We start from the raw sequence: 26,285 nt of genomic DNA on the forward strand, positions 1-26,285 counted from the left end.
TTTTTGATGTGCAATTTACAACAACAAACATGAACAAATTACAAATCAATCAATAAACTGTTGAGAATCTTTGCAAGTTAGAGTCCTTCTCAGATGCTTTTTGAATAATGATAATGTAGATGATGATTGTAGAGATGGAAGAAGGTTGTTCCAAAGAGATGGTCCTCTGTATTTCAGTGAATATTGATTAAGAGAAGTCAGACAATGTGGAAAATAAAGATCCTCAGAGTGTCTTGTGGAGTATGAGTGAATGTTTGAGGAAGACTTAAAAAAGTTCTGGAAAACGCTCAGCAAATCATGAGTGAGATGTACATATTCATACATGAATACACAAGTCTGGTTTATGTTCACATTAAAAACTGATATAAGCTGATATTTTTTAGAGAGAGAAAAAGATGAAATCTCAATAACTTCTCTTGAATTAGGAACATTTTACTGAAATAAGTGGGACATGTGGTGGCCCAAGCAGTATTACAATACATAATATGAAGGTAATTAAGCTATGGTAAAAAGTCAGAATACAGGAACAATGGACCAATGAACAAACTCTACTTAAGATACCCAATGACTTCATAGTCTTTCACAGACAAGTTAAATATGGCCAACATCTGCTGCATCAGTTTCTGCCTTCTGATCTGTCTCTCTATAATTTCTCACTGTTGAATTAATTCGGGTTTTTAAATGAATATAAGCCATTTTAAGGCACCACATCGGGCTCTGGTAACTTGTGATGCCAAACATTTGGCGGATGGGAAGAGCTCAGGGATCCAACCACCAACCTTGTGATTAATGGCCAACCCACTTTACCAACTCAGACTCAACTCAAATAAGGAACATGGACTAGTAGGTGGAGAGGTGCCAGTCAGTCTCCTGGGCACTGCCAAAGTGCCCTTGAGCAAGGCACCAAACCCCCAACTGTTCAGGGGACCTGTCCAAGGCAGCGCCCTCGCACTGACATCTTTTTCATTTAATGCATATATATGTGCATGTGTGAATCTTCCCTCGGGGATCGATAAACTATACCTTCTTCTTCTTATACTGCAGTTATATTGTGTGATGACTGTGAAAACTGCAGCGTTTGTTTGTGCACTTTTATTATCAAGTTAATACATTTTGCACAGAAATTACGTGTTGATTTGATCATTAGTATACTGACAGAATATAACTTGATATTATCAGCAAAATGCTTAATATGATTGGGTTCTTAAATGTGTGAATTCACTGCTTTTATTTGTTTTATATCACTGTGCATTAAATCTCTTTAAACTTGGACTGTTAATAATGGCAAAAATCTTTAGTTGTAGCTTGACTGATAATGATAATGTTAGCTGCAGACTCCTTCCCATGTTTATTCTCTTAACTCCACCTGTTATCGACGTAATTTAAAACTGTAGTGGTCTGCACTTATACTGTGAGCTGTAGGGTGACACCACGGCTGCAGCCAATAGTTCAGGCGCTGGACTTACTATGTTCAACACTTCAGTAAATTCATTCACACAGCTGCACACACTCCTCACCACAACCCTACTATTAATACCACTCTTTCTCGCACTAACAAACACATCTCAGGCTACATGCAAAGAAGGCGTCAAAGTGGCAACTGTGATCTGCTTCAACAGACAGCTCCACTTCTCTGCAAATAACCCTCAGGGTCCCGGGGAGAGATAACTGTGACGTGATGCAACAACAGGGGCAGAAAGAGAGAGGGGGGGGGTACGATGCCCGCAGCCAGGTGGGTGCCACGGAGCAGTTAGAAAACCAGGAAGTAAAACCTGCTGACAGACAGGCGGGGCAGCACAATGTCTGTCTGTACAGAGCCTGAAACACAACCACCAACTGATCCAACCATCCATCATCCACCCATCATCCATCCAGCCATCCATCCATTCATCAAGGGTGGGAATCATCAGGGGATCCACGATACGATATTATCACGATACTTGAGTCACTATACAATATAATTGAGATTTTAAATATGTTGCGATGTGCTGAGTATTGCGATAAAATATATTGTGATATATTGCAATTTAATTACCTTTTCTTTTCAAATTGTAAATTCTGTCCCCAAAGGAAAAAGTTGTCAAAATCTGTTGAATTTAATAAGAAAAAGTTTTCAGTCTGTTCATCTCACTTCAGCCATTTTTTGCAGCAGCAGTAAAATGTAGGTTGTGGACTGAAAAAAACCAATCGATTAATGAATTCGTGTTGTAATTTTAATAATTAACATAATAAAAAAAAAGATATTTGGCACTGTATGACAATACGATATTGCCACACAAAAATATCGTGATACTATGCTGTATCTACCATCCATCAATCCTCCAATTAATCCATCCATCAATCAATCTACCAGTTGTTTTTTTTCTTCATAACTTCATAACAAGGGTCTTTATTTCATCACCTACAGATTCCCTCAGTATTTCTTCAGCTCCAGCAGTCCATCTTTTTCATTTTCTGGTTGATGTCACAGGATTTGGGAGGGATTTTAGGCAGAGCTGCAATGATTAGTCCATTGATTAGACCATCAAATAAAAGTATTTTTTTTTAGCAAAAAAGCCAAACATTTGCTGGTTTGATGCTTCTTAGTGTGTTCAGTTTATAATAAATGATAATAAACTGCACAGCTTTGGATTTTTGGACTGTTGGTCAGATAAAACAAACTATTTAAAAACGTCACCTTTGGGCTCTGGGAAATTGCTTCACTGTTTAATTGCAATTTATCAGCAAACCCATAAATCAGAACATTAATGGGCAGGTAAAGGGATAATGAAAGTAATCATTGGTTGCACCCCAATTTGACACCTCCATTAAACAGCCAAAATATTCATCTTACCTCTGCTTCATGTGGACAAAACCAGCACAAAGAAAGCCTAAAATCAGTGTTTTCTGTCTGTGTTCTTCATCCATGGCTAAAACAAACCTTATTTTCATTACTGTTTAATCTGATGATTACTATCAGCATTAATTATTCATTATTTTTTGGCTATAAAATGTCAGAAAATGTTGATAAATGGCCGTCAAGTTCAGACATGAAGAGAGGTACTTCATCACCACACTGACACTAAACTCAGCAGTTTATCAAACAGGGTAAAATACTGTTATGAGACATTTAACCACCACAAACTAAAAAGACAGTTGCACGATGCTTCAAACACACTTCACAAACACACCACAACCAGCCTGTAAAGCCACGTTCAGTAGTCTCATTTAGCCACTTGTTGGCAACCATCTTTTTTAAGACACGTAAAGCCTTCAAAATTCACAAGAGGGGTATTTACTGATGTATTTTATGCCGTAGAAAAAAAGGTGAAAAGGGAACTGGGGTGCTAAAATGCTAACTCATGTCTGGGTTGTAGGGTTGTAGGTGCTTTGGAGCACGACCAACAGATTTCATGTCATTCAGCCCCTCAAAGCAACATGTTTACAGACAGATCAAGTTCAGCAATATACTGGCGTCCCAGCCCATGTATGGCTTTAAAAACAAATAAAAGAATCTTAAAATCAATCCTGTATTTCATAGGTAGCCAGTGCAGGGATGCTAGCACTGGTGTAATGCTGTCTCTTTGTCTGGTACCATGATGACTGGCCGACACCCCGGTACAGAGAGTTGCAATAGTCCAGCCTTGAGGAGATGTCAGTTTTCATGTCATTGTAAGAGATGATGGATTGTGTTTTGCAATGTTTTGTAGTTGGAAATAACAGCCTTTCAGCACAGAGTTGATTTGTTTGTCAAACTTGAGAGCAGAGTCAAAAATGAGACCAAGATTCCTGGCATGGGTATGAACGTATGACGTGAGGGGTCCTCAGTGGTTGACCATGCTGTCTGTGGTGTTGGGGGGACCAAAACAATAACTCCTGTTTTGTTATCGTATTTATTCATATTCATCACGTAAGGCTTTTTAAATGCTGAAAAGATGCTGATTTCAACTACAGAAGCAAAGAAAAGCAGCTATTTTCTCCTGAATAAAGAAGCTGAAAGTCAGGATTTTTTGCCATTTTTAGCCATTGGTGGTCGATCTCAACATCTCAACAACTATTAGGCTACTGATCGAAATCAAATTTAGTTCAGACATTCATGTTCCCCTCAGGATGAACTGTAATAACGTTTGTGATCTGCTGACTTTTCATCTAGCCTCATCGTCAGGTCAATATTTTAATGTATCCAATACTTACTCTTATTGTTTGTTGCTGATAAATAACCTAAATGATTTATCGATTATTGACCAACAAATTGATTTATCGACAAATCATTTCCAACTTCTCAGATGGGAATTTGTAAGTTTGGGTCTGACAGCTGGAGAAAAATAGCACATTTAGAGATGTCACCCTGGGCGATGGGAGACTGTGAATTTATCACTATTCTCTGACATTTGTATATGAAATTATTTGTCAATCAACTGGAAACATAATCTGCAAAAAATAAATTATCATTAGCAGCAGCCCTGTCCCTATTCTGTAAGTGATATTCCTCTATTTCTCTTGTATGTGTAAAATACAAATTACTCAAGAGCGTGCCTTTAAAAGACTTAAAACTACTCATAGTGAGTATTATTAATAAGTTATTCTTCATATCATTGTATCACAATATATAATTGCCTAAAACATAAAAGCTTAAATCCTAAATGTGACTGCGTTTGTGAGTTCAGACAGCATATGATTAGCTGATCCCACATAATAACAGCAAATTGTCCACCAGCCTTCTGATCAATACATTAAACTACAGCAGACTGATCAATAATACTGATCAATACACTGCAAAGAGTCTCTGTAGCTTTCAGCAGGTTCAAACGAGGAAGATTTCTGCACCTTCTGGTCTACATTTAAAAAGTCGCCTAAATTTAACAGCAGACAGCTGGATGTGTCACATCCACTAAAGTCTGACAACACAACTTCCTGTTACAACTTTCAAAGTAAAATCCTGCGTGTCCAACAATAACATTCTACAGGGATCAATGTGGAGCAAAAAGTGAGTGTGTTATTTAACAGATTTTATGGAAATAATGCAGCACGGAGCTGAAACTATAAGCTGATTCATCAAATTGTCAGTCAGAAGAAAATTAATCACATTAATTACAGTCCTAATCCGGCACACAGACACAGATTAAAAAAAAAATACACCCCATATAGATAGTTTATAAAACTACAACAGTTTGATGCCATTAATTAGGAATTTTAAATATAACTGGTAATTTCTAACTATAGAAGAAGGCAAACAATATCATCTTAGTGACTCACAAAATGTAAACTTTTAAATATTTTCTACATACTTACATTTGTAGATCGACACAACTTGCTGCCATTATAATTGCTTCTTTAATTCCTACTCTATGCCTCTATTTAAGTGTAAATGTGATGATGCACTGTCTCTGCCTCTGGCTGCTGGATCATCACTGCTACACTACTGTACAGTTAGCTGCACTATAAATGCACTCACATAGCCATATATATATTTATACCACTGTCCACACTGTGTATATCTAACCTGTAGTGTATTTATATTTATACCACTGTCTATACTGTATGCATCTGATCTGTAAACACTTATTAATAACATGCTTACAGCTGTTTATTCTGCACACATTCTCACTCACTATTGTCATAACTGGTCTGCACAATACATTTTGCCTATTTACTGTTTATATTTTCAATATTTATATACCCTTACTATTTATTCTATACATTACTATTTATTCTGTGTATTAATCGTCACGTTTTCTGTTTTCTGCCCCTCTGATTAGACGCTAAAGTGCATTTTGTTGTCTCAGTACTTGTGCTCTGTAAAATTAGGTTATAAGTTGAATGGAGGTACTTGTACTTTACTTGAGTATTTCCATTTCCTCCTACTTCATACACTAATTCCACTAACTTTCAGACAGAAATACTGAGCTTTTTACTGCACTACATTTATTGGACAGCTCTAGTTACTTTATAAATTAAGATTTTTCCAAACACATAACACATAGAAGTCATGAAATGTTACTCCCCAGCAGTTCATACAAGTACAGCCCCAACGACTTACCATTAATCAATTGGTTGATTGACAGATAATTAATTGACAGCCACTTTGAGGATTTAAGTCATTTTTCATGTAAAAGAAAAAGAAACACTTCACAGTTTTAATTTTGGCCTGTTGGTTGGACAAAAGAAACGCTGTGAATAAAGGTGTCATTTTGGACTCTGGGTCATTGTGACGTCCTTTCTCAAGACCAAACAATCGATCAAAGCACTGCAAATAACGTTTATTTTCATTGTTGACTATGTGGATTCTTTTCTCAATTAATCAGTTGGTTGTTTGGTTGGTTTATGAAATGTCAGACAACGGTGAAAAATGTTGATCAGCATTTCCCAAAGCCCAAGACGACGGCCTCAAGTGTCTTGTTTTATGCACGACCCACAAATGTTTAGTTTACGGTCACATAGGAGTAAAGAGACAAGAAAATACAAGAAGCTGGATTCAGAGAATTTTTACTTTTTTTTTTCTTAAAAAATTACCAAAACCAATTCATCAATTATCAAAACAAAAGAAACCATTTGGTGGAGTCATTTTAGGCTCAAGGATGTTGTAACAGACCTTTGTCACTATTTTTTTTATGTTAGTAAAACCAAGACTAATCAAGATAATAATCTACAGATTGATCAGTATCGAACACAATCATCAGTTGCAGCCCTATAACTTTACTTTATTACTTTAATACTTTAACTTAACATTACTGAATTATTTACGATGCTGGACGTTTATTTGTAACAGAGGTTTTTTAGTGTGGCATTAATATTTCAATGACGTAAATGATTTGAATAGTTCCTCCACCACTGGTAGATCTAATCTGTTTCCTGCTGTTCACATGTCGAGTGTTTTATTTTGAAGGCCGCAGCGCTTAACTTCCGGTGTAACTGCCGCTAGTGCTCGTTAGCTTCATCCAGTTGACAAATTGCTAACTAACGTCGCCAAAATGACACGTTACCTGCCGTTTGTCTGCCGTCCTCCTCAAAGATCAGTCTGAAGTCCAGCTCCTCGGCGCAGTTTACCGTGGACATTGAACCGGAGACACGCTGAATGTCCTCTTAAACCGCCGTTAAACCGACCTGTCTGTCTTTTAAAACTGACCTGTCTCACTCACTTCCATCCGACCGAAAGCAGAACTCCGTTTCAAACTGCGGCGCCAACAAACACGTCGACTAAAAGTTGTTAACCGACATCGACACGATCAGTAGAAACGCCTCTGCACTCTGTAGTAAAGACAGAAAAGTCCCATTATGGCGGAAACTTGTTGTGTTCGTGTTTCTGTTCGGCTGCAGCGAGTTTTACTCTCCTCCAGGTTGATCCCTGCGCTGCGTTCATGGGCTCCCCGTAAACTACACACTCACAGCGGAGTTTGGAAACTACAGAAACCACCCAGGAGCACAGTTTAGAAAAACTGCTGTTGTTTATGAATTATAAATCAGCAATCTGTGTATTTGGGCCTTAAAACAGACACGGCGCATGTACTGTCACTTTATCTTAACATTCTTGTACATGTGTAATGAGCAGTGTTGGAGGAGACTTAAGGGACTGTTCGTTACTTATTAGGGGGGAAGGGGGTGGTGCAAAAAAGAGGGAGGTATGGTAAAAATATATATGTAAGTTATTTATTTATTATTTGTTTTGGCACAGGGGAGGGGCATACTAATTCAAATGGTTATATTTTTATGTATTTTACCACCAGTGTTTACTTTAAAAATCACCAAAATTACAATTTTATCATCAGAAAACTGTAAAAACACAAATTATTGTTAGATTTTCTAATTTTCAAATGCATCCGTCAGACAAAAAACACATACCAGGTCAGAGCTTAAAATAGTGATATTCCATCAAAACCACTTTATTCTTTGTCACATTTAATATTTGGCCAAAAATAAACCATTTGCACAAACTAACCAGCGTGAATGATGAGAGTGAAAATCCGCAGGGAGGGGGGTTTCAACTCCACAATTTCATCTTCAACTTTTAACTTTCAAACATCAAAGGATACGTTCTAAAAATGTAATAACTGATTTATGGCAAGTTGTCAGAAGTCACACCCCAGCCACCTCCTCCTCTGATAAGTAAAGAACAGTCCCTAAGATTTTCATCACCATCAACTGTTTCTGTTATTCTTGTGTGTATGATAAGAATGAAGAACTTGAAGTGTCAAACTTAAATTCCTAATATATGTTATAACCAAGCTTTCTTCGAATATTTTCAATTTCTCAATTCCTCTCCCAAATGTTGTATTTTTAAATTCTTAATAATTCACGTTTTCATGATATGGGTAGTGAAACTGGTAGATTTATTTCTGTTTTTGTACTTATTCATTTATTGTTTTCTTGATGAATTGTGTTTCAGGGTCACAGCGTTGCAGTACAGCTTTGTTACAGGTGTCTTCAATCCAATTTTATAAATATTAGGCCTTAAAAGTCATTTAATAATCCCAAATTTAAATTTGTGCCATCTGAAATGCCACAAATATTTTATGTAATTTCATTTATGTAGCTTTTTCATAATGAGGCCAGCTCTTCTGCAACAAAGTCCACATTTCTGCAAACTTTCTGCTTTTTCCCCCTTTTTGGTTTATAATAGTGACAAAAACATTACTTTCCTCAGGCATTTAACTTTTTTTCCTTTTAGTTTTGAGTAAACTGATGGACAAATGACAAATGTCCACACAGACAGAATTACAACACAGCTACCAATGACTGGAATATTGTAGTTCAGCATTTCTTTAAACCTCCCAGTGAATACCATCTTTGTACTGTATATTTGCATTTTCCTGTTGGTAAAATGTAGATTAACCTATGCCACTCAAATAGCCATATTATTATTATTATTATTATTATTATTATTAGAAAACATACCTCTGCACAGCACCACATATATACACACTTGGTCTATTTACCTCTATACTTCCCTCCAAAGCTTCAATAAAAAAAACAAGATTTATTCAAAAATCTGCTTTCAATTTGGTTAAAAGAAACATTTTTAAAAGGTCTTTAAAAACGCATTGAATATAAGCATCTGATACCCGTTAACAGCCTGTGTTGTTTTTCTGCGCGCTCAAATACATAATCATTATCAAATCTCCCAGTGTCCTTGAAAGTACCATTAGCCAGCTCGGTGATGACGTCAGTAGCTGGGTGTCTCCGTCTCTCAGGTTCAGTTCAGGACTTGAAGACTTTAATTGAAGACTGATGGTGGAGGAAAGGTCGGGATCCTTTACTGGGGTAAAAGTACTCATACTACACTGTAGAAATACTCCGTTACAAGTAAAAGTACTGCATTAAAATGTTACTTCCATACAGGTATGTAACTATAATTAATAAAATGTAGTTAAAGTATTTAAAGTATAAAATGTCCACTGTGACTGTGACACTATTGTATATGGCTTTATTAGATTATTACTATTACTATTACTACTACTACTACTACTACTACTACTACTACTACTACTACTACTACTACTACTAAGAAGAAGAAGAAGAAGAAGAAAAGCATTTTTCTGTCGACTAATTGATTAATGCACTAACTGTTTCAGCTGTACTTGTATTTTAATTAATATTTTAGACACTCTTTGGATGTTTTGTATGTAACGTCATAATTTATAAAGAAATTAAAGCTGTCACATAAATGTAATGAAGCACAATATTTCCCTCTAGTGGGCAAGTATAATATGGCATGCAAAGAAAATAAATAAAGTACAAGTACCTCAAATGTATACTTAAGTACAGCACTTAAAATGGACTTAGTTATATTCCACCACTGCATCAGATCAAAGGCTGCATTAAATTAAAATTAATTAATAATTATTATTAAAATACCTGTCATTTAATCATTTTATTGCTGTGCTCAGGCTGGTTTTGTTCATCAGAATGAAGGAACACGTCACCTGAATGCAACAGTTTGTCTCTTACGTGTGGTTTTAATATACTGAGTTAAGACGTTAACTCCATCAGACTGCAGCTACACTATCAGATATTATAACACAGCATGAAACCAACAGTGTCTGCAGGAGGTGGAGGGTTTTTCAAGTGAACGCTTTTACAGATAAGACCCAGAGGTGGGTACAAACTGAAATTTATGGCACCATATTTTCTACTTCAGTGAACCGTACTGACGACAAATCCAGTTAAACTTAAGACGATATTCAGTCGTGTACAGCAGAGACTAAAGGATGAAATCAAGAAACACATGATGAGTTGAAGGTCCATCCAAAATCAGGATTTAAAAATAAAAGTTCTTCTGTTAAGGCACCAAGGCTAAAATTAATTTCTGAAATATCTGAAAGGGTGAAGGTTCAACTCTGCCTCCTGCTGGCTGCAAATCCACATCTCAGTTACCAGCAATAAAAAACAACGCTTTTATTCTTAAAATAAAAAAAATCAGGAAGTGTGAAGAATGCCGAGTCTCTCCCATCAGACCAAGTGGAAGACTGTAATATGCACTGGGCAGATCCCAGTTTGAACATTTCTGCCAATGCGATGAAAAAAAATTAGATCCTGTGAGTCATTCATGTGAAACTGTCTCAAAAGCTTCTCATTATTTTGAGACATTCACGCTGAAAACACATCGTGATAATAATTACATTTTTTTCTGAGACCAGGCGTGTTCCTGCACTCCGGATTTCAGGTAAGTAGCCTATGATATGGTGCTTGTCATGGTCGCTTAGCAACCGCAGACACACCTTGCCTCTGAGCCCTGAAAGAGCGCGCAGAGTAGGCACAAGAGTAGCCCTCAGTGCCTGATTCCGCATTTTCCAGGCGGTGAAAGACGTGGCATGTGTACAGCCCCTTAAAAGTAGGTGATAGCAGTTAGCAGCTAACTCAAACGATTACAGTGGCTGAATATGTCCACAATTTAGGAGAACGATGATGTCCAGGAGCTCCTTACTCTGTGGGCAGAGGACAAGATCAGCCACCATATAACAGGGACAGTAAATAATTGTTGTTATAAATGTTATTATTTATAAAACACTGCCAACACGTATGTTATTTGTCGCACTAGAGGCTGATGCTGTTGTGTTGAATGTTAAGCCCGTCACGCCTCTTATGCTTGTACGACGTCATCATGTTGTCTAAAATCACACGCTGTAACAGCATGATGCCGCCGTTGTTACAAGGGCCTCTGTTTACTGATTAGCTGCTGGTATTCTCTGGTCGCAATTCACTGCTAAAAGTTAAACTATCCCCTGCTTGGTGTGTTTCTTATTTTGATAAAGTTTCTCAGCATAATCACTTAAAGGATGGAAAATTCAGTCGAGCAGCTGCTGTTTGAGTTTGAGAGCAAAAAAAACCTAAAGTTCATTTTTTAGGATTATCATAAACGTATGGACCGAAGACGACGCAGGTCAAAAATGAACTGAGGAGCTTTTTGGTGCAGAGAAATAAACAAATAAAGTTGCTTTTTAAAATCCCTTGATTTTTTTTTCCAGTTCACTCAAACGTCCGTCAGTGGTCACAGAAGCTTCTCATCTGTTTTTAACTGTTCATGAACTCTACGGTTGTTCTGGAGGCGTGTCCGGTTTGTGATGGTCACCGTTGGCCACTGCAGCAGTCTTTGAGTTGTCTGTTTCTTGTTGGATATCATCCACCAGATGTCGCTTCTTGCTCCCTTCCTCCTCTGTGGTGCCGTTCATCTTCCTCTCCCTCTTCCTCTTGCAGACCAGGCCGGAGTCTTCTTCACTAATGCGACCCTCTGGTATTCCAAGAGCTCGCAGGCACACGATGGCGGCCGCTTGTTCGGCAAATTTCTTCGACTTCTCCCTAAAAACGGTAAGAGAATTTAACATGAGAGGCCTCTGACCCTGGGTTAACAACACTGTTACTCTGCTGTAATATCATGTTGTTTCTGTGAGTGTGTGTTTGTGTACTGACCACAGTGAAGATCTGTATTTCTTCTCTGCTACAGTCACAGTCGACTGAAAGGCTCGATCCCGAGAGCGCTGCACCTGAAAACACAGCACACACTGTTCACAGCAGCTCTGACAGCAGTGTGTCAAACTGCAGATCTCTGCAGAGCCTGAAGGGACATTTTTCTTTCCAGATGTAACTCGTGTGGTCCCACTGTAATATGCAGTCAGGTAAAGTCTTTGTCTGACTCACTTCTCCAGACAAACATGTTTTTGATTGGAGGCTGGTCTGAACAGAAAACATGTCCAAATGATCCTGTCATGTGAGTTTACAGACATAATCCTAATGTTACCAACTTGATCGGAGTCTCTCTTATTATTAATCATAAATATCAAACATGTCTCATAGTACCAGGGGAGTAACGAACGTTAGATCAATCTAAATCCACACTGCGATTCAACAATTTAATATTATCTACACAAAGTGAAAAAAAAAAAAAAAAAACAATTCATAGTCATCTTTAAGATACGCCCTTATTTTGAAATTCCCCCGGCACATCTGTGTCATCATTCCTGTCCAAGCACACCTATTTCCTAAACATTCAAACAATGCTAGCGACTTAGCGCCAGGCAGACAATGTCAAGCAGCCAAGAAAAAGACAATTATTTACTGATATCGTCTCATGTTGACTGCAGGCCCCTGAATTGAACTGAATCAAAATCATATCGCGGCAGACTTTAGCACCTTTTACACTGCCTGGTCAAGGCAGGAATTTTGGGCCGTTATTCCGTCTCAATGTTCTGTATAAATGGTACAATCGTGGAATGGGGGGGGCAGCGTTGTCTTGCCTTTAAGCTGATAGCAGAGGTAGTAACAGCACCGAATCAATGTCTATCTAAAAGGGACAGTCAGCAAGAAAGGGACCATGGATGGGATGGGTGTGACATTTTGACGATGTGTTATGTGTGCGACCCAGCACCAGGAGATTTAAAAAGCAGCAAGAAGCAGTTAGCAGCTAACTCACGGAGCTCCTTACTCTCCACGCAGAGGACAAGACCAGCCGCCATATAACAGGGACCATAAATCATTGTTATGCCATTGTTGTTGTTTATAAAGCACTGCCAACATGTATGTTATATGTCACACTAGAGGCCGATGCTGTTGTGTTAAAGGGATAGTGCACCCAAAAATGAAAATTCAGCCATTATCTACTCACCCTCATGCCGAGGGAGGCTCTGGTGAAGTTTTAGAGTCTAAAACTTCTCCATGCAACTGCACACAAGTGAGCTCACTGCCCAGAGAGGCAGTCAGAGCTACAGGCTACAATGAGGCTAAAAACAGAGTTCAAATGACGTTTTTCCAAACAACTTTTTATGTCGGGGCTTCAGGACACTTGGATCACTATGGACGAGCAGTATGGAGATATTTTGTGGTTTCAATTATGTGTTTTTGGATGTTTTCATCTGGGGCGCCGTCAGCCTCCATTAGGTGGAGTTGTGCTGCTACCCACTCCCCCCTCGGATCTCCGCAAGTGTTGAGAGGACTCTAAAACTTCACCAGAGCCTCCATCGGCATATGGGTGAGTAGATAATGGCTGAATTTTCATTTTTGGGTGCACCATCCCTTTAAATATCACATCCGTCATGCCTCTGTTGGTTCCATGATGTCGGCATACTGTCTAAAATCACACACTGGAGCAACACGACACCATATAATACGCAAGATTTTCCTGACAAACAATGTTATAACTCAAACAGCAGTAATCCTTCACAATCACTCTCAGTGTGTGGAGGTGTATTTATCTGCAGAGACTCCGCCCTCTGCCTGGATTTTATTAGTTTCTTCTTATTTTCTGTTTTTGGGACGTTTATGGGCGTGTACCCCCACAGTGCTCAGGTGAGATCGAGCTTTATATTAATGTAGCGACCTGGTGCCAGGCCGTAACCGGCAGGCATCCAAGAAACACAGCACTGATGAAATGCAAATATAGCGAGGTGGAATGCAAAACAAGAGTGAATCTGTGGCCGGCTTTTACTTTCACTTTTGCTGGCAACATATTTACAAACAGTGTCTGACAATCCTGCAGAGTACACCTTTAAATTCTTGCTTCAGACAACCGGAGCAGTTATCAATCAGATCTACAAACCAAAGTAACTTCTATCAGACTGCAGAGCCCAGTATCAGCTCTAGTAAAACACCGGTGTCAGTTTCAGAGCAGATTTTCATGACTCTGAGTTTCTCACCGTCTCATACTGCGGCTGCTCCAGCTTCTCCTTGCGGCTCCACTCCAGCAGGAACATCTTGGGAGTGATCTGAGGAGGATACTCTCTCCTGAAAGCACAAATACAAGTCAGATCAGAATATGAAAAATACCCTCCACAAATATTCACTGGAATATCACATATTGTGAAGTCCTGCTAGCTTCAGTTGTACTTTCAGATGAATGTGAACATAGCATGATATATACATACTAAATGTAAATGTGCATTTTATCACACTATCACGGCATTATATTTTATTCCAAGGAGCCTGAGAACGACTGCTCCACTGTTATTGTTGCCTATATAACAAAGAAAGACTTGATATTACGTGAGCTGCATGTGTAAAGGAGAATGACAAATATGTTTAATTAGCAGAATTCATACATGAGACAGTCTCCACAGCTGACCTCAGCATGCTGTGTTCTCTACAGGACTGTCTATGTGATGTAAAAATGTTGTTTGATTTTCTTCAGCTCAGTTATAATAAAACAGAAATCCTTGTAACTGGGTCACACAGCACATCACCAAACAAATACTGCCATCTACTGGTCACCTGTCACAGCACATAAAGCCTGATGCAAGAAATCTTGGCATCATGTTCCATAGTAATTATGTTTTGAACAACATGTCACTGAGCTTGTTCAATCATGTTTTTATCACCTCAGAAACAAACTAAAATAAGATCTGTTTTAACTTTTACAGATACAGAAGTTTTAGCCTCTTAGCATTAGCTCCCTGTTTGTTTTGGGATTGACTTTAAAATCTTATTGCTTATTTTAAAGGCTCTTCATGACTCCAGATTACATTTCAGACCTGTTAGTTCCTTATGAACCTCTGCCTAGCTTGACATCCTCAGGCAGAGGTCTTCTGCTTGTCTCAGAGTCCAGACTGAAGACTAAAGGGGACAGAGCTTTTGCCATCGGGGCCCCGAGGCTCTGGCACGACCTGCCCGAGGATATAAGTCTCTCTGAGTCACTGACTTTGGTTAAGTCTCTCCTAAAAACATCCTTCTGTTGGAAACATATCCTGAGTTCATCTGAGCTGTATATTTTATTGCTATCTTTTTGATTTTTGATTAATTATCTTGATTTTAGCTTTGGTCTTCCTTATTTTATCTCTTACTATGGTGACATTTTTAGAAGTTTTGATTATTTCACTCTCCTTGTGTTTTGTGTCGTTTTATCGTAGAGCACTTTTAGTTTTATACATTTAGTTTCATAGACCTTACATATATCAAGATGTTCAACGGAGGCCTATTTTTTAAACTGCTTTTATTTTAAAGACTGCAATAACTGACCTCTCAAACTTGATGGCCATGGTGGCGACGTCTCCGTCCATCACGAGTCGGTCCGGCTGGCTGCTGCTCTGCGAGGCATCCCTCCTGGCCTGCAGCTGCTCCTCGGTCTGCTGGTAAAACTCCTGCAGCCCGTACACCTCGCTGCAACACAACACCACGTCACGTCACATCAGTGATACCTGACATCAGACACCAGCAGGCAGCCATGTCACCTCTGGTTTATAACAGGCAGGAGATTAAAATTAAAGAAGAAAAAGTCCTGTACCTGATTTCTGCGTTGGTCTGAGACGCATGCAACTGCTTCCCCTGAGGAGACTCCACCTTATCTCTCAGCATCTGGCACAGACAGTATTTTGTGTTGAAGACATGATTGTCGTACCGGATCGCCTGAAACACAAGACAACCAGTAACAAGTATGTTTAGTTGGTCTGTGTCCCAGTTCCTCCACTGGTTTTTCAGAGAAGTTGACAATGTAGAAGGGAAGTCAGAGGTTTCAACTGGGAACTTCCAACCAAAAAATAACTACAGAAATATTTTCTGTTATCGTCCTGGTACTTCAGCTAAAACATCTGCACAGCAACAAACTGGAATTACTGCCTCGTGGTTATACTCCTCCACGGATCAGTCAAGATACCGTTACAGTTTACATCCATGTCTGTGAAATCATTGATGCTTCACACTCATCTTCCCCCAGCAGCACAGAGGATCTATACAATCAGCATGTTTGAAGGTGGACACCCAAGATTAGTGTCACCAGTTCAGTATCTGACCAAATGTCTCCCCCCTTTTCTCTTCCTGAGATAAAACTGTGAATAATGGCTAGAAAACGTTAAGATGTCACACTGAAGTTGACCTTTGGATACAGAATTTCATCACTTCATCATTTCATCATTTTATCCTATCAGACATTTGTGTGAAATTCATAATTAGTGTAAGAATTCCTGAGCCTCAGGTCCTGGCTATGTCTGTCAGTATCTTGTGAGAGTGGAGGAACGCAGCTGTAACACACTGCTCACTCTGTAATCCTGTCTTTACGAGATTGTGTTGGTTGTAGAAGTTGTTTGCCCAGTAGCATGTCGTCGGAACGAGTAACAACATGTTAAGCACATAAACAGCCATGTGAGGCACCAAAAGGGAAAGCACTGAACCACTGCATCTATGTGCACCGCCATCTAACCAACCATAGATGTTCTATTATGTTCTCTGTTCTATTTCATGTTATTGGCAAAAAACATGTGACCTTGACCTTTGACCTTCAACCACCAAATTCTAATCAGTTCATCACTAGACCTTTTTAAACAGGAATTGTGCAAATTAACAGGAAAGCCCAATCAGTCTTCTTTCAGCATTGGCAGTATAAAAACAAAATCGGGGAGTGCAGCAAAATGCCGCCTACCTACTTTTGTTATACAGAATGCACCTTTTTCGGGGCAATGGGGGGCGTGAGCAAGTAACAAAACGTGTAGCTCAGTGTGTGACGTAAACAGTGACGTGGGAGGGAAGCAGCGGCTGGTCAGTCCTTCGGCTATTCTCTCGTAAGTCGGCCCGTTCTTCACCGTCCCCGTCATCTGACGGTTAATGGCCTCTTCGTTTGCGAGGACAAGGAGGGCGCGCGATTCCTTGTCTCCCCAGTTGCTCATCTTTACAGTGTCTGTCAGGTTTGTGTTTCTCTCTTGCTACTAGCTGCTCATTCCTGCTATCAGCTGTTTCCTGTTAGTCCACTGCCAGTGGCTCACACGTGTGGCGTCATCAACAGCTCCTCCCACAAGTCTTCAACAGCCCCTCATGTGGCGGAAGGGTGCCTCGTTCTTTTTAAACCAAAAAGGTTCCGCCAATATGTCTACCCTACGAGGCGGAAAATTGGGCACGTCGGATCAACTCGCCAATCCGGCTCTGTTTACCTAAACACTCGCAGCTTGCCGGCAAAACGGCCCTACATTCGCCGAAAATCTGGCAGTGTAAAAGAGGCTACTGAGTCCAAGTGGACGTTTGTGCCAAATTTGGAAAAATTCCCTCAAAGCATTCTTGAGATATTGTGTTCACAAGAATGGGACGAATGGACAGATCGACAACTGAAAAAAATAATGCCTCCGGCCATGGATGTCGTCGACACAGAGGAATATATCTGAGTATATCCTAAAATATCTCTGTCTATACAGAAACTCACATATTTGAGGTACTCCTCCATGACCGTCTCCACAGGAAGTAGTCCCTTACTCCTGAACACTGAAGCGTTCCACATGGCGGCACGAGCCAACATGACCGACGAGGCGCCCGTCGCCTTCCTGAACTCCTCGATGTCAGAGTGAGTCTTCACCAGATCCAGAGAACCTCCGCTGCAGGAGAGACGGGACACACACTGGATTTAATGACTTATAACAAACAAGATTTTCTATCTGTATTTCAGTGTGTCAAGGAAACAAAGCTGCTGAGACCTGAAATCATAAAACAGCTGTGGAATGTAACTAAGGGCATTTCCCCAAATACTGTACTTAAGTATAAAGTCAAGGTACTTTTCACTCCACTCCATCTCAGAGGTAAATGTTGTACTTTTTACTGCCCTACATTTGTCTGACAGCTTTATTTACTTTACAGATTCCAGTTTTCATCCCCCAAAATCACTAATCTGCCTCAGAAGACTTTGCAACCTGCGCAAAGCAAACACTCTACTCTTTGATTTTTCAGTTTGCATTAAAGAAAAACATCCAGAACAACACAGGAGGGATCTCTCCTCCAGGCCTGATAGACATGTCTGTTAAATTTAGTCATCTAGTTGGCTCTTCACAACAGTCCCTGCAAACTGAGGTATAAAACCAGATGAAGACAAGAGAAACGACCCGTGATAAATTCTTTACTGTGTTGGATCATCCGTCCCAAACTATTTTCAAGTCTCTGCATGTTGAGTTTATCTCTTATAACAAAAGGATCAGTAGGTGTTGAGGCTTACTTGGCAATAACAGGGATGGAAACAGCCTGAGCGACAGCCTGAATGTAATCACAGTGGATGGGGTGACGGGGACGCTCCTCCTTGAACCTGGACAACAGCAGAGAAACAGGGACGTGTTGCAAGTGAACACATCATACGACATGAAAGAAGCAGGCAACACTCAGGCCAACTAGGAACAAGAACTGCATGAGCGCATGAAGAGCCATATCAATTACAAAAATACATAAAACTACGTATGTACATTCATTCCAAAAGTCACATAACGATATGAAGCTAATATTTAAAATACATCAAATGTGGTTATCACATCATCTCCAACCAGTTTACCTGCCGTGAACAGCAATAGCAGCGACGCCCGTCTTCTCGATCCTCTCGACGAGACTGACCGTCTCCTCCAACTGGAACCAGTGAATTACACAAAACATGTTACAGGGGGCACTTCAAGACTTCCACAATTTAAACAGCTGATAGGTTATAGTAAAAAAACAAGAAACATAACCAACAGTTATGGGAAAATATTCGTTTACAAAAACATCTGTATACGTGTAGATGGGGCTTAAACAGAAATGTGAATTGTTTCATTCTGCTTTGTTTGAAACATTAATAATACGTGTGCTATCTGAATGAAACTGTTTTTATCTCTGTTAACAGAAATATAATTGAAGAAAAGAAGAAAAGCATCAATATAACAGAACAGAAATATTCAAAGTATCTGATTTAGGAAACCAAAGGGAAAAAAACAGAAACAGAAAATAATCATAAATTGATAATAATAAAATTTTCACATCTTACCGATGGAAGGATTCGGATTTTACACGTGACCGGTATGGAAACTCCTGCAACGAGCTTCTTGAGGATCTACAGACAAAAGATAATTAAAGGGATAGTGCACCCAAAAATGAATATTCAGCCATTATCTACTCACCCATATGCCGATGGAGGCTCAGGTGAAGTTTCAGAGTCCTCACATCCCTTGCGGAGATCCAAGGGGAGAGGGGGTAGTAACACAACTCCACCTAATGGAGGCTGACGGCGCCCCAGATTCAAACGTCCAGAAACACATAATTGAAACCACAAAATATCTCCATACTGCTCGTCCGTAGTGATCCAAGTGTCCTGAAGCCCTGACATAAAAAGTTGTTTGGAAAAACGTCATTTGAACTCTGTTTTTAGCCTCATTGTAGCCTGTAGCTCTGACTGCCTCTCTGGGCACCGTGCTCACGTGTGCGCTTGCGCGAGACCGTGAGACATGGGCACCGCGTTCATGTGGGTTCACTGGCTTTCGCTGGTTTCGCGCGCAAGTGCGCACACGTGAGCGCAGTCCACAGAGAGGCAGTTAGAGCTACAGGCTACAATGGGGCTAAAAACAGAGTTCAAATGACGTTTTTCCAAACAACTTTTTATGTCAGGGCTTCAGGACACTTGGATCACTACGGACGAGCAGTATGGAGATATTTTGTGGTTTCAATTATGTGTTTTTGGACGTTTGAATCTGGGGCGCCGTCAGCCTCCATTAGGTGGAGTTGTGTTGCTACCTCCTCTCCCCTTGGATCTCCGCAAGTGTTGTGAGGACTCTAAAACTTCACCTGAGCCTCCCTCGGCATATGGGTGAGTAGATAATGGCTGAATTTTCATTTTTGGGTGCACCGTCCCTTTAAAGTTTTCTTCACATAATTAAAAATCTGTTTACATTTCTGGCACTGTGTACAGCTGTTTTTTGCACATATTGGGGATCTTTACTGTTTGTATATTGTTTTATTTGCACTCCCTCAGACAGTGTCAGAGCAGGTTCATCCGTCCACTCAGCTGAATGACGTTAAAGCTATGAGACATACAGTTTGTCAGAGACATGTTGTCCGGCTGAAGAACTCACCGCCTCGATCTTGTCGGGATCTGACAGAAGAGCAGCTCCCATCCCGCCCTGCAAGAGGTCAGAGGTCAGCAAGAGGTCAGAGGTCAAAGCAGCAGCAGGTTGGTTACTGAGAGGCCACTCACCTTAGTGGAGTATTCTTTTGGACAGCCCATATTCACATCGATAGCGGCCACATCCTTCTCCCTACAGGACAAAATAGGCCAGGGTCAACAAAATCCACTACTTCAGGTTATTCAGTGTATTTTAAAGAGTGCATTTTTGTCATATTTCTCCTCTTTTAAAATTTGTATCTCTGGGGTTTTATTGTATTTGACTCTAGACTCTAGTGTTTTTTTTTCTAAGTGAGTACATATTCATATTCATATCGTAATGTGAAACTACTTTATTCAGTGTTTTTACCAGATTAAGGCCATGTTTACACGAAAACGATCCACCGAAAACAGAATCGTTTCTCATTTTCGCTTTGAAAAAAGTTTCGCGTTTAGACGACAACGTTTTGGTAACAATCGCCGTGCACAAAAACGCTGTAGTATACATGCCAGGCTAGTAATTGACGGTGTGACACTTACGCTTCCTTCTACAGCGCAGCGATGTATAAACAAACAAAATGGCAACCGCACGAATGTTTGTCTGGACGGACGACGAGGTGGAGTTGCTACATTAAATCTACACTATGATGGGGATGAAGCGTTGATAAATTCAACAGGGTGAGCAGCACAAGCAGAGCTCAGGCGTCCGCCATTGTTGTTGTGATGGCTGACTTTCTCGCACATGCCTAGTGACTGGAACCGTAACGTGCATGTGCGAAAAGTCTCCGTTTTCAGAGGAACTGCATATTGACGGTGCCGTTTCCAAAAAATTGCACTCTGGAACCCGTTTTCAAAACGTTGTGTTTTCAGGCACCCAAAACGCCGCTGTCCTGTAAACGATCAGCCAAAACGCAACTAAAGTTCACCGTTTTCAGTTGAAATCGTTGTCGTATAAACGGGACCTAAATCGCCTGGTCTGTTTGTTCTGGTGAGGAAGAGACTCCAGCGGATAATTTGGCTTCCAGTAAAAACCTCCTGAACAATGAACACTGAAGGAATTCTAAGCAGAAGAAGTTTCAGCTGGTTGCAATCTGGGATCCTCACCACTAGGTGCCACTAAAGCCCCCTAAATCTTACACACTGGACCTTTAAGTTGAATTCAACTGTAGCTACTTTATTTTGTACACAACACTTAAGTGCACCGATTTCTTAAATACCAACTGCAAAAACAGTTCACGATAAAGAGCATACAATATATTAGACATATTAGCATGTAGCATGTAGCATGGAGGTGGGACACAGACTCCCAACAATCTGATGTATTTGTAGACAAAAAAGGAGGAAGAAGGCTGCAAACTGATATTCAGCTGCTCCGTCTGTGCCCAGTGTACGCTCTGAGCTTAGAGGATGAGGAGCAATAGATAACCAAACGGTATATTTATTACAGCAGCGCTCCTACTGAAACAGTCCAGCTGCCACAAGGGAAAATAAAAACATGGCAGCAGATGTTTTATCAATGGAAGCTGCCACAAATAAATGAATGTGTGGATCACCCTCCAGGGAATTTCCCTGATTGCAAATTACTCCACATTTTGTTCTGTGCATGTTTTAAACTGAGATGGAGCAACAGCTGCCACTATGTTGAAGTTGTGTTTGAAGCTTTAACTTGTGAATTAAAACAGTTTGAGGTTCAGAGAAGGAGCTGTGGACTCACACGAGCCGGGCCACTGTCAGCGCTCTGTCCGGGTCAGCAGTCCCCTACAAACAAAAGAAGAAGACAAAAGTCACAACTCTGACTGTGAATCTGCTGCAAACTGACAGTTAATATTTCTGCTTTCTGTCTCACCATCTGGAAGACGACTCTGTCCTTCTCCCTCTCACAGGTCCTGAACATCACTCGATCATCTGGGGCGACAAAATCCACCGTCTCCAGCACCTCTGACGAACACAAAAAGATATGTTTGAGTGTTTATTTGTCACATGCACAACAGTTATAGTGAAGCAGTGGTTGTTCCCAGGTTACCTCCAATAATGCTACTATAAAATGCAAAAAAAAAGAAAAAAGCAAGGGGGGTTAAAATACAGTTGAATTTGGAGATGATTGCTTTGGTCCTCTGCTGCTTCACTTTATGTTGACTATGTGGTGGGATGAAGTTGGACATTGCTGATTACTAGCTGCAGAAGTAACTTTTTTATTTGTCTCTACATTTTTACATGAATTTAATTTGTTTATTTTAACGTTAATTTGTCTTGTGTATGTTTGTATACTGATATACATCCATTGGCCACTTTATTAGGTACACCTTTCCAGTACCGGGTCGGACCCTTTTTTTAATTCTTGGTGTCATAGATTCAGCAAGGTGCTGGAAACATTCCTCAGAGATTTTGGTCCATACTGACATGATGACATCACACAGTTGCTGCAGATTTGTCGGCTGCACATCCATGATGAGAATCTCCCGTTCCACCACATCCCAAAGGTGCTCTATTGGACTGAGATCTGGTGACTGTGGAGGCCATTGGAGTACAGTGAACTCATCGTCATGTTTGAGATGATGTGAGCTTTGTGACATGGTGCGTTATCCTGCTGGAAGTAGCCATCAGAAGATGGGTACACTGTGGTCATAAAGGGATGGACACGCTCAGCAACAATACTCAGGTAGGCTGTGGTGTTTAAAACATGCTCAGTTGGTACTAAGAAAATATCCCCCACACCATTACACCACCAGCAGCAGCCTGAAGCGCTGATACAAAGCAGGATGGATCCATGCTTTCCATCTGAATGTGGTTTTTCCAATCTTCTATTGTCCAGTTTTGGTGAGCCTGTGTGAACTGTAGCCTCAGTTTCCTGTTGTTAGCTGACAGGAGTGGCACCTGGTGTGGTCTTCTGCTGCTGTAGCCCATCTGCTTCAAGGTTGGACAAGGTGTTGTTGGTTCAGAGATGGTCTGCTGCAGACCTTGGTTGGAACCAGTGGTTATTTGACTTCCTGTTGCCTTTCTATCATCTTGAACCAGTCTGGCCATTCTCCTCTGACCTCTGGCATCAACAAGGCATTTTGGCTGTTTTTGGGACCATCCTCTGTAAACCTTAGAGATGTGTTGCGCGTCTGGCACCAACAGCCATGCCACGTTCAGAGTCACTTAAAATCACCTTTCTTCCCCATTCTGATGCTCCGTTTGAACTTCAGCAAGTCGTCTTGACCATGTCTACGTGCCTGAATACATTGAGTTGCTGCCGTGTGATTGACTGATTTGCTTTTTGCGTTTACTTTTGGTACTTTAAATATGTCTTGATGCTAATACTTTTCTAAAGCTGTCTTGTGTCAGTCAGTGTGGATAATCAGGTACCAGACTGTGGTATAAAGGAGACTCTCACCGTTCACCACTCTCTGACACTGGGCCATTTTGATGTCGATCAACTCCTGAAACAGACAGAACAGAGTTACCAAAACATTAACACACATATAAACACTGATTTCTGATTTATTTCCCTGCCAAAGCCTCCATCCTCACCTCGCAGTAAACCACATCAGCTCCGTAGTCCAGAGCCAGCAGCCTCATGGGCAGAGTCCCCACCCGGACCATCGGAGCCAGGGCGGTGATTTTACTGAAGCTCAGCCGGCCTCCTGCCATCATGGCAGCTCAGTCGTCTTGCAAACAACACAGAGGAGACAACAGTCACTCAGACACTTCAATCTATGATCACTGAGTTACAAAGTATCAACTGCTTTGGTTCATTTAGCCGCGATAAGCCTTGTTTCCTCACGCCAGACACATGACGCCAAACTCCTGTTAGAAACCAGTTGATTTAATGCAGTTTCGGTTCGAGGCAAACTGCACATTAAACACACGACAACGGGAGACTCTAACAGTAAAACCTAGATGTGTGTCATTTAATCTTTAATTCAGCAAATAATTAGCACACAATGCCACACGTTATTACATAATATTAACTTTTAATAGGTGCTAGCTACTCCTACAGGTCGGCAAATTTATTCAATTCGATTTTCAATTTTATTTCTAAAGCCCAATATCGGAAATCACAATTTGCCTCACAGGGCTTTACAGCATACAACACCCCTCTGTCCTTTGGACCCTCGCAGCGGATAAGGAAAAACTCCCCAAAATAAACCTTTAATGGGGAATAAAAATGGTAGAAACCTCAGGAAGAGCAACTGAGGAGGGATCCCTCTTCCAGGACGGACAGACGTGCAATAGATGTCGTACAGAACAGATCAACAGACTAGGCCTAAGTCAGCCTAACTAGGGGCTGGTACAGGGCAAGCCTGAGCCAGCCCTAACTATAAGCTTTATCAAAGAGGAAAGTCTTAAGTCTAGTCTTAAATGTGGAGACGGTGTCTGCCTCAAGGACCGTAACAGGAAGATGATTCCACAGGAGAGGAGCCTGATAGCTGAAGGCTCTGGCTCCTGATCTACTTTTGGAGACTTTAGGGACCACGAGTAACCCTGCGTTCTCAGAGCGCAGTGTTCTGGTGGGATAATATGGCACTATGAGCTCTCTAAGATATGACGGAGCTTGACCATTTAGAGCTTTATAAGTTAACAGTAGGATTTTAAATTCTGGATTTTACAGGGAGCCAGTGCAGAGAATTAGCTGGAGAGTTTTTAAAGACTTATTAGAGCTACCTGATAATAGGGAGTTAACGTTACAGTCATCCAGCCGAAAGGTAACACAAGCGTGGACCAATTTTTCTGCATCTTTTCGGGTCAAGATGGGCCTAATTTTCGCAATAGTCGAAATCTGACTTTCTCCAGCGGGAAGAGCCAAATCAATTAAGAGTTTATTTTAATTCAATTGCAATTGCTGAATCAAAAGTATGCCAAAATAACAATAGAGTGATAATGATTTGTAAAAAGATATAACCTTATCTCTATCAGGTCTGTGAACTAACCGGAAAGCGAGTAACCTTTAAAGTGTGACTTTCCTGAATGGAGTTTGGTGGAAAGCATCGATGAGAGCTATGCTAGTGCTAACATTCTAGCTGCTGCATTAGCACACGGTTTCAACACAACGTCACATAAAATAGGCTTTAATGTGGTTTCTGCGCTTGTGTTAATACAAATGGTTCCCTGTATACTGTTATACTTTACATTAAACAAACTCACCGGCATTTACGATGTGCAATACTGACGACAGCAGCTGTAACGTGTGATCATGTGGGCTTAAACATGAAGCGTGCTGTTTAAACTTCCTGTTTGGACTTGTACGTCATCGTGACGTAGTAGATCCTGCTTCTGTAGATCGGCACTACATACAAACTATTTTTCATTTATTATATAAAATTATAAAATATATATAAATTATAATTTTACTTATATAAGCTAACATTTTCAGCCTCTAAACCAACCTTTTCTCATTTTTTGTTGAATTTAATTCACTTCATAAATCCCTAGCACTGGTTAAGAATAGAAAGAATACACAATTTTTAGATAACTATGAACTCCCTGACATTTAATGAAATTAATGATTATAGAGATTGTCAAATACATTTATGTGTTGACATAACGATACTGAATGAGTGATGCGTTATTATTATTTATTTATTTTGTTATTTATTATTTAATTTTTATTTAATCTAAAGGTTTATCTGAGATCTTGGAAATGTATATTGTAAATTTATTTATTCTTTGACTTTTTGTTTTTTGTACGTGTGAAACAGCTCTCATGTATTGTGTAATATGTTATTGTTTTGTTATATTTAAATTAAAAAAAAAAATACTACATACAAACTTGTAACTGATGTATTTAATAGTAGAGGACATTTATTAAGCTGTGAAAGTTTTTTCTGTGACTTAGAGATAATTTAGATCCGTGGCTGATGCCCACAGGTTTATGCCACTTAATAAAGAACCATATAGATACACTTACAATAGAACCTGTGTTACTCATAAATGGGATATATATTATATATTCAAAATGTACTAATTAACATATAAGACAATGTTTTTCTTCTAAAAAAAAAAAAAAAAAGAAAAAAAAATTCACCAAGAGGGAAAT

General features: G+C 40.0%; 2 protein-coding genes across 2 annotated transcripts in view; both read right to left on the reverse strand.

Moving 5' to 3' along the window:
• Positions 1-7,341, reverse strand: part of LOC125887738 (nuclear factor of activated T-cells, cytoplasmic 3-like) — a 29,162-nt gene extending 21,821 nt beyond the window's left edge. The window contains exon 1 of the mRNA XM_049574777.1: positions 6,963-7,341. Within this exon, the coding sequence (XP_049430734.1) occupies positions 6,963-7,035 (73 nt within the window). The 5' untranslated portion in view covers positions 7,036-7,341. The remainder of the gene's footprint in view (positions 1-6,962) is intronic.
• A 539-nt stretch (positions 7,342-7,880) lies between these two features.
• On the reverse strand, positions 7,881-25,481 carry dus2 (dihydrouridine synthase 2). The gene is made up of 16 exons (XM_049574917.1): positions 25,394-25,481; positions 23,780-23,916; positions 23,643-23,688; positions 22,113-22,204; positions 21,981-22,024; positions 20,360-20,420; positions 20,238-20,285; positions 19,157-19,222; positions 18,692-18,762; positions 18,365-18,451; positions 17,585-17,753; positions 15,683-15,804; positions 15,418-15,558; positions 14,103-14,190; positions 11,884-11,957; positions 7,881-11,772 (listed from the first exon to the last, which is right to left on the reverse strand). Exons 2-16 carry the CDS (start codon positions 23,900-23,902, stop codon positions 11,505-11,507), a joined length of 1,500 nt encoding a protein of 499 aa, XP_049430874.1. The 5' UTR covers positions 23,903-23,916; positions 25,394-25,481; the 3' UTR covers positions 7,881-11,504.
• Between the last annotated feature and the right edge of the window lie 804 nt (positions 25,482-26,285).

Source organism: Epinephelus fuscoguttatus, linkage group LG4, assembly GCF_011397635.1.
Source record: "Epinephelus fuscoguttatus linkage group LG4, E.fuscoguttatus.final_Chr_v1".
Classification (NCBI taxonomy): Eukaryota; Metazoa; Chordata; class Actinopteri; order Perciformes; family Serranidae; genus Epinephelus; species Epinephelus fuscoguttatus.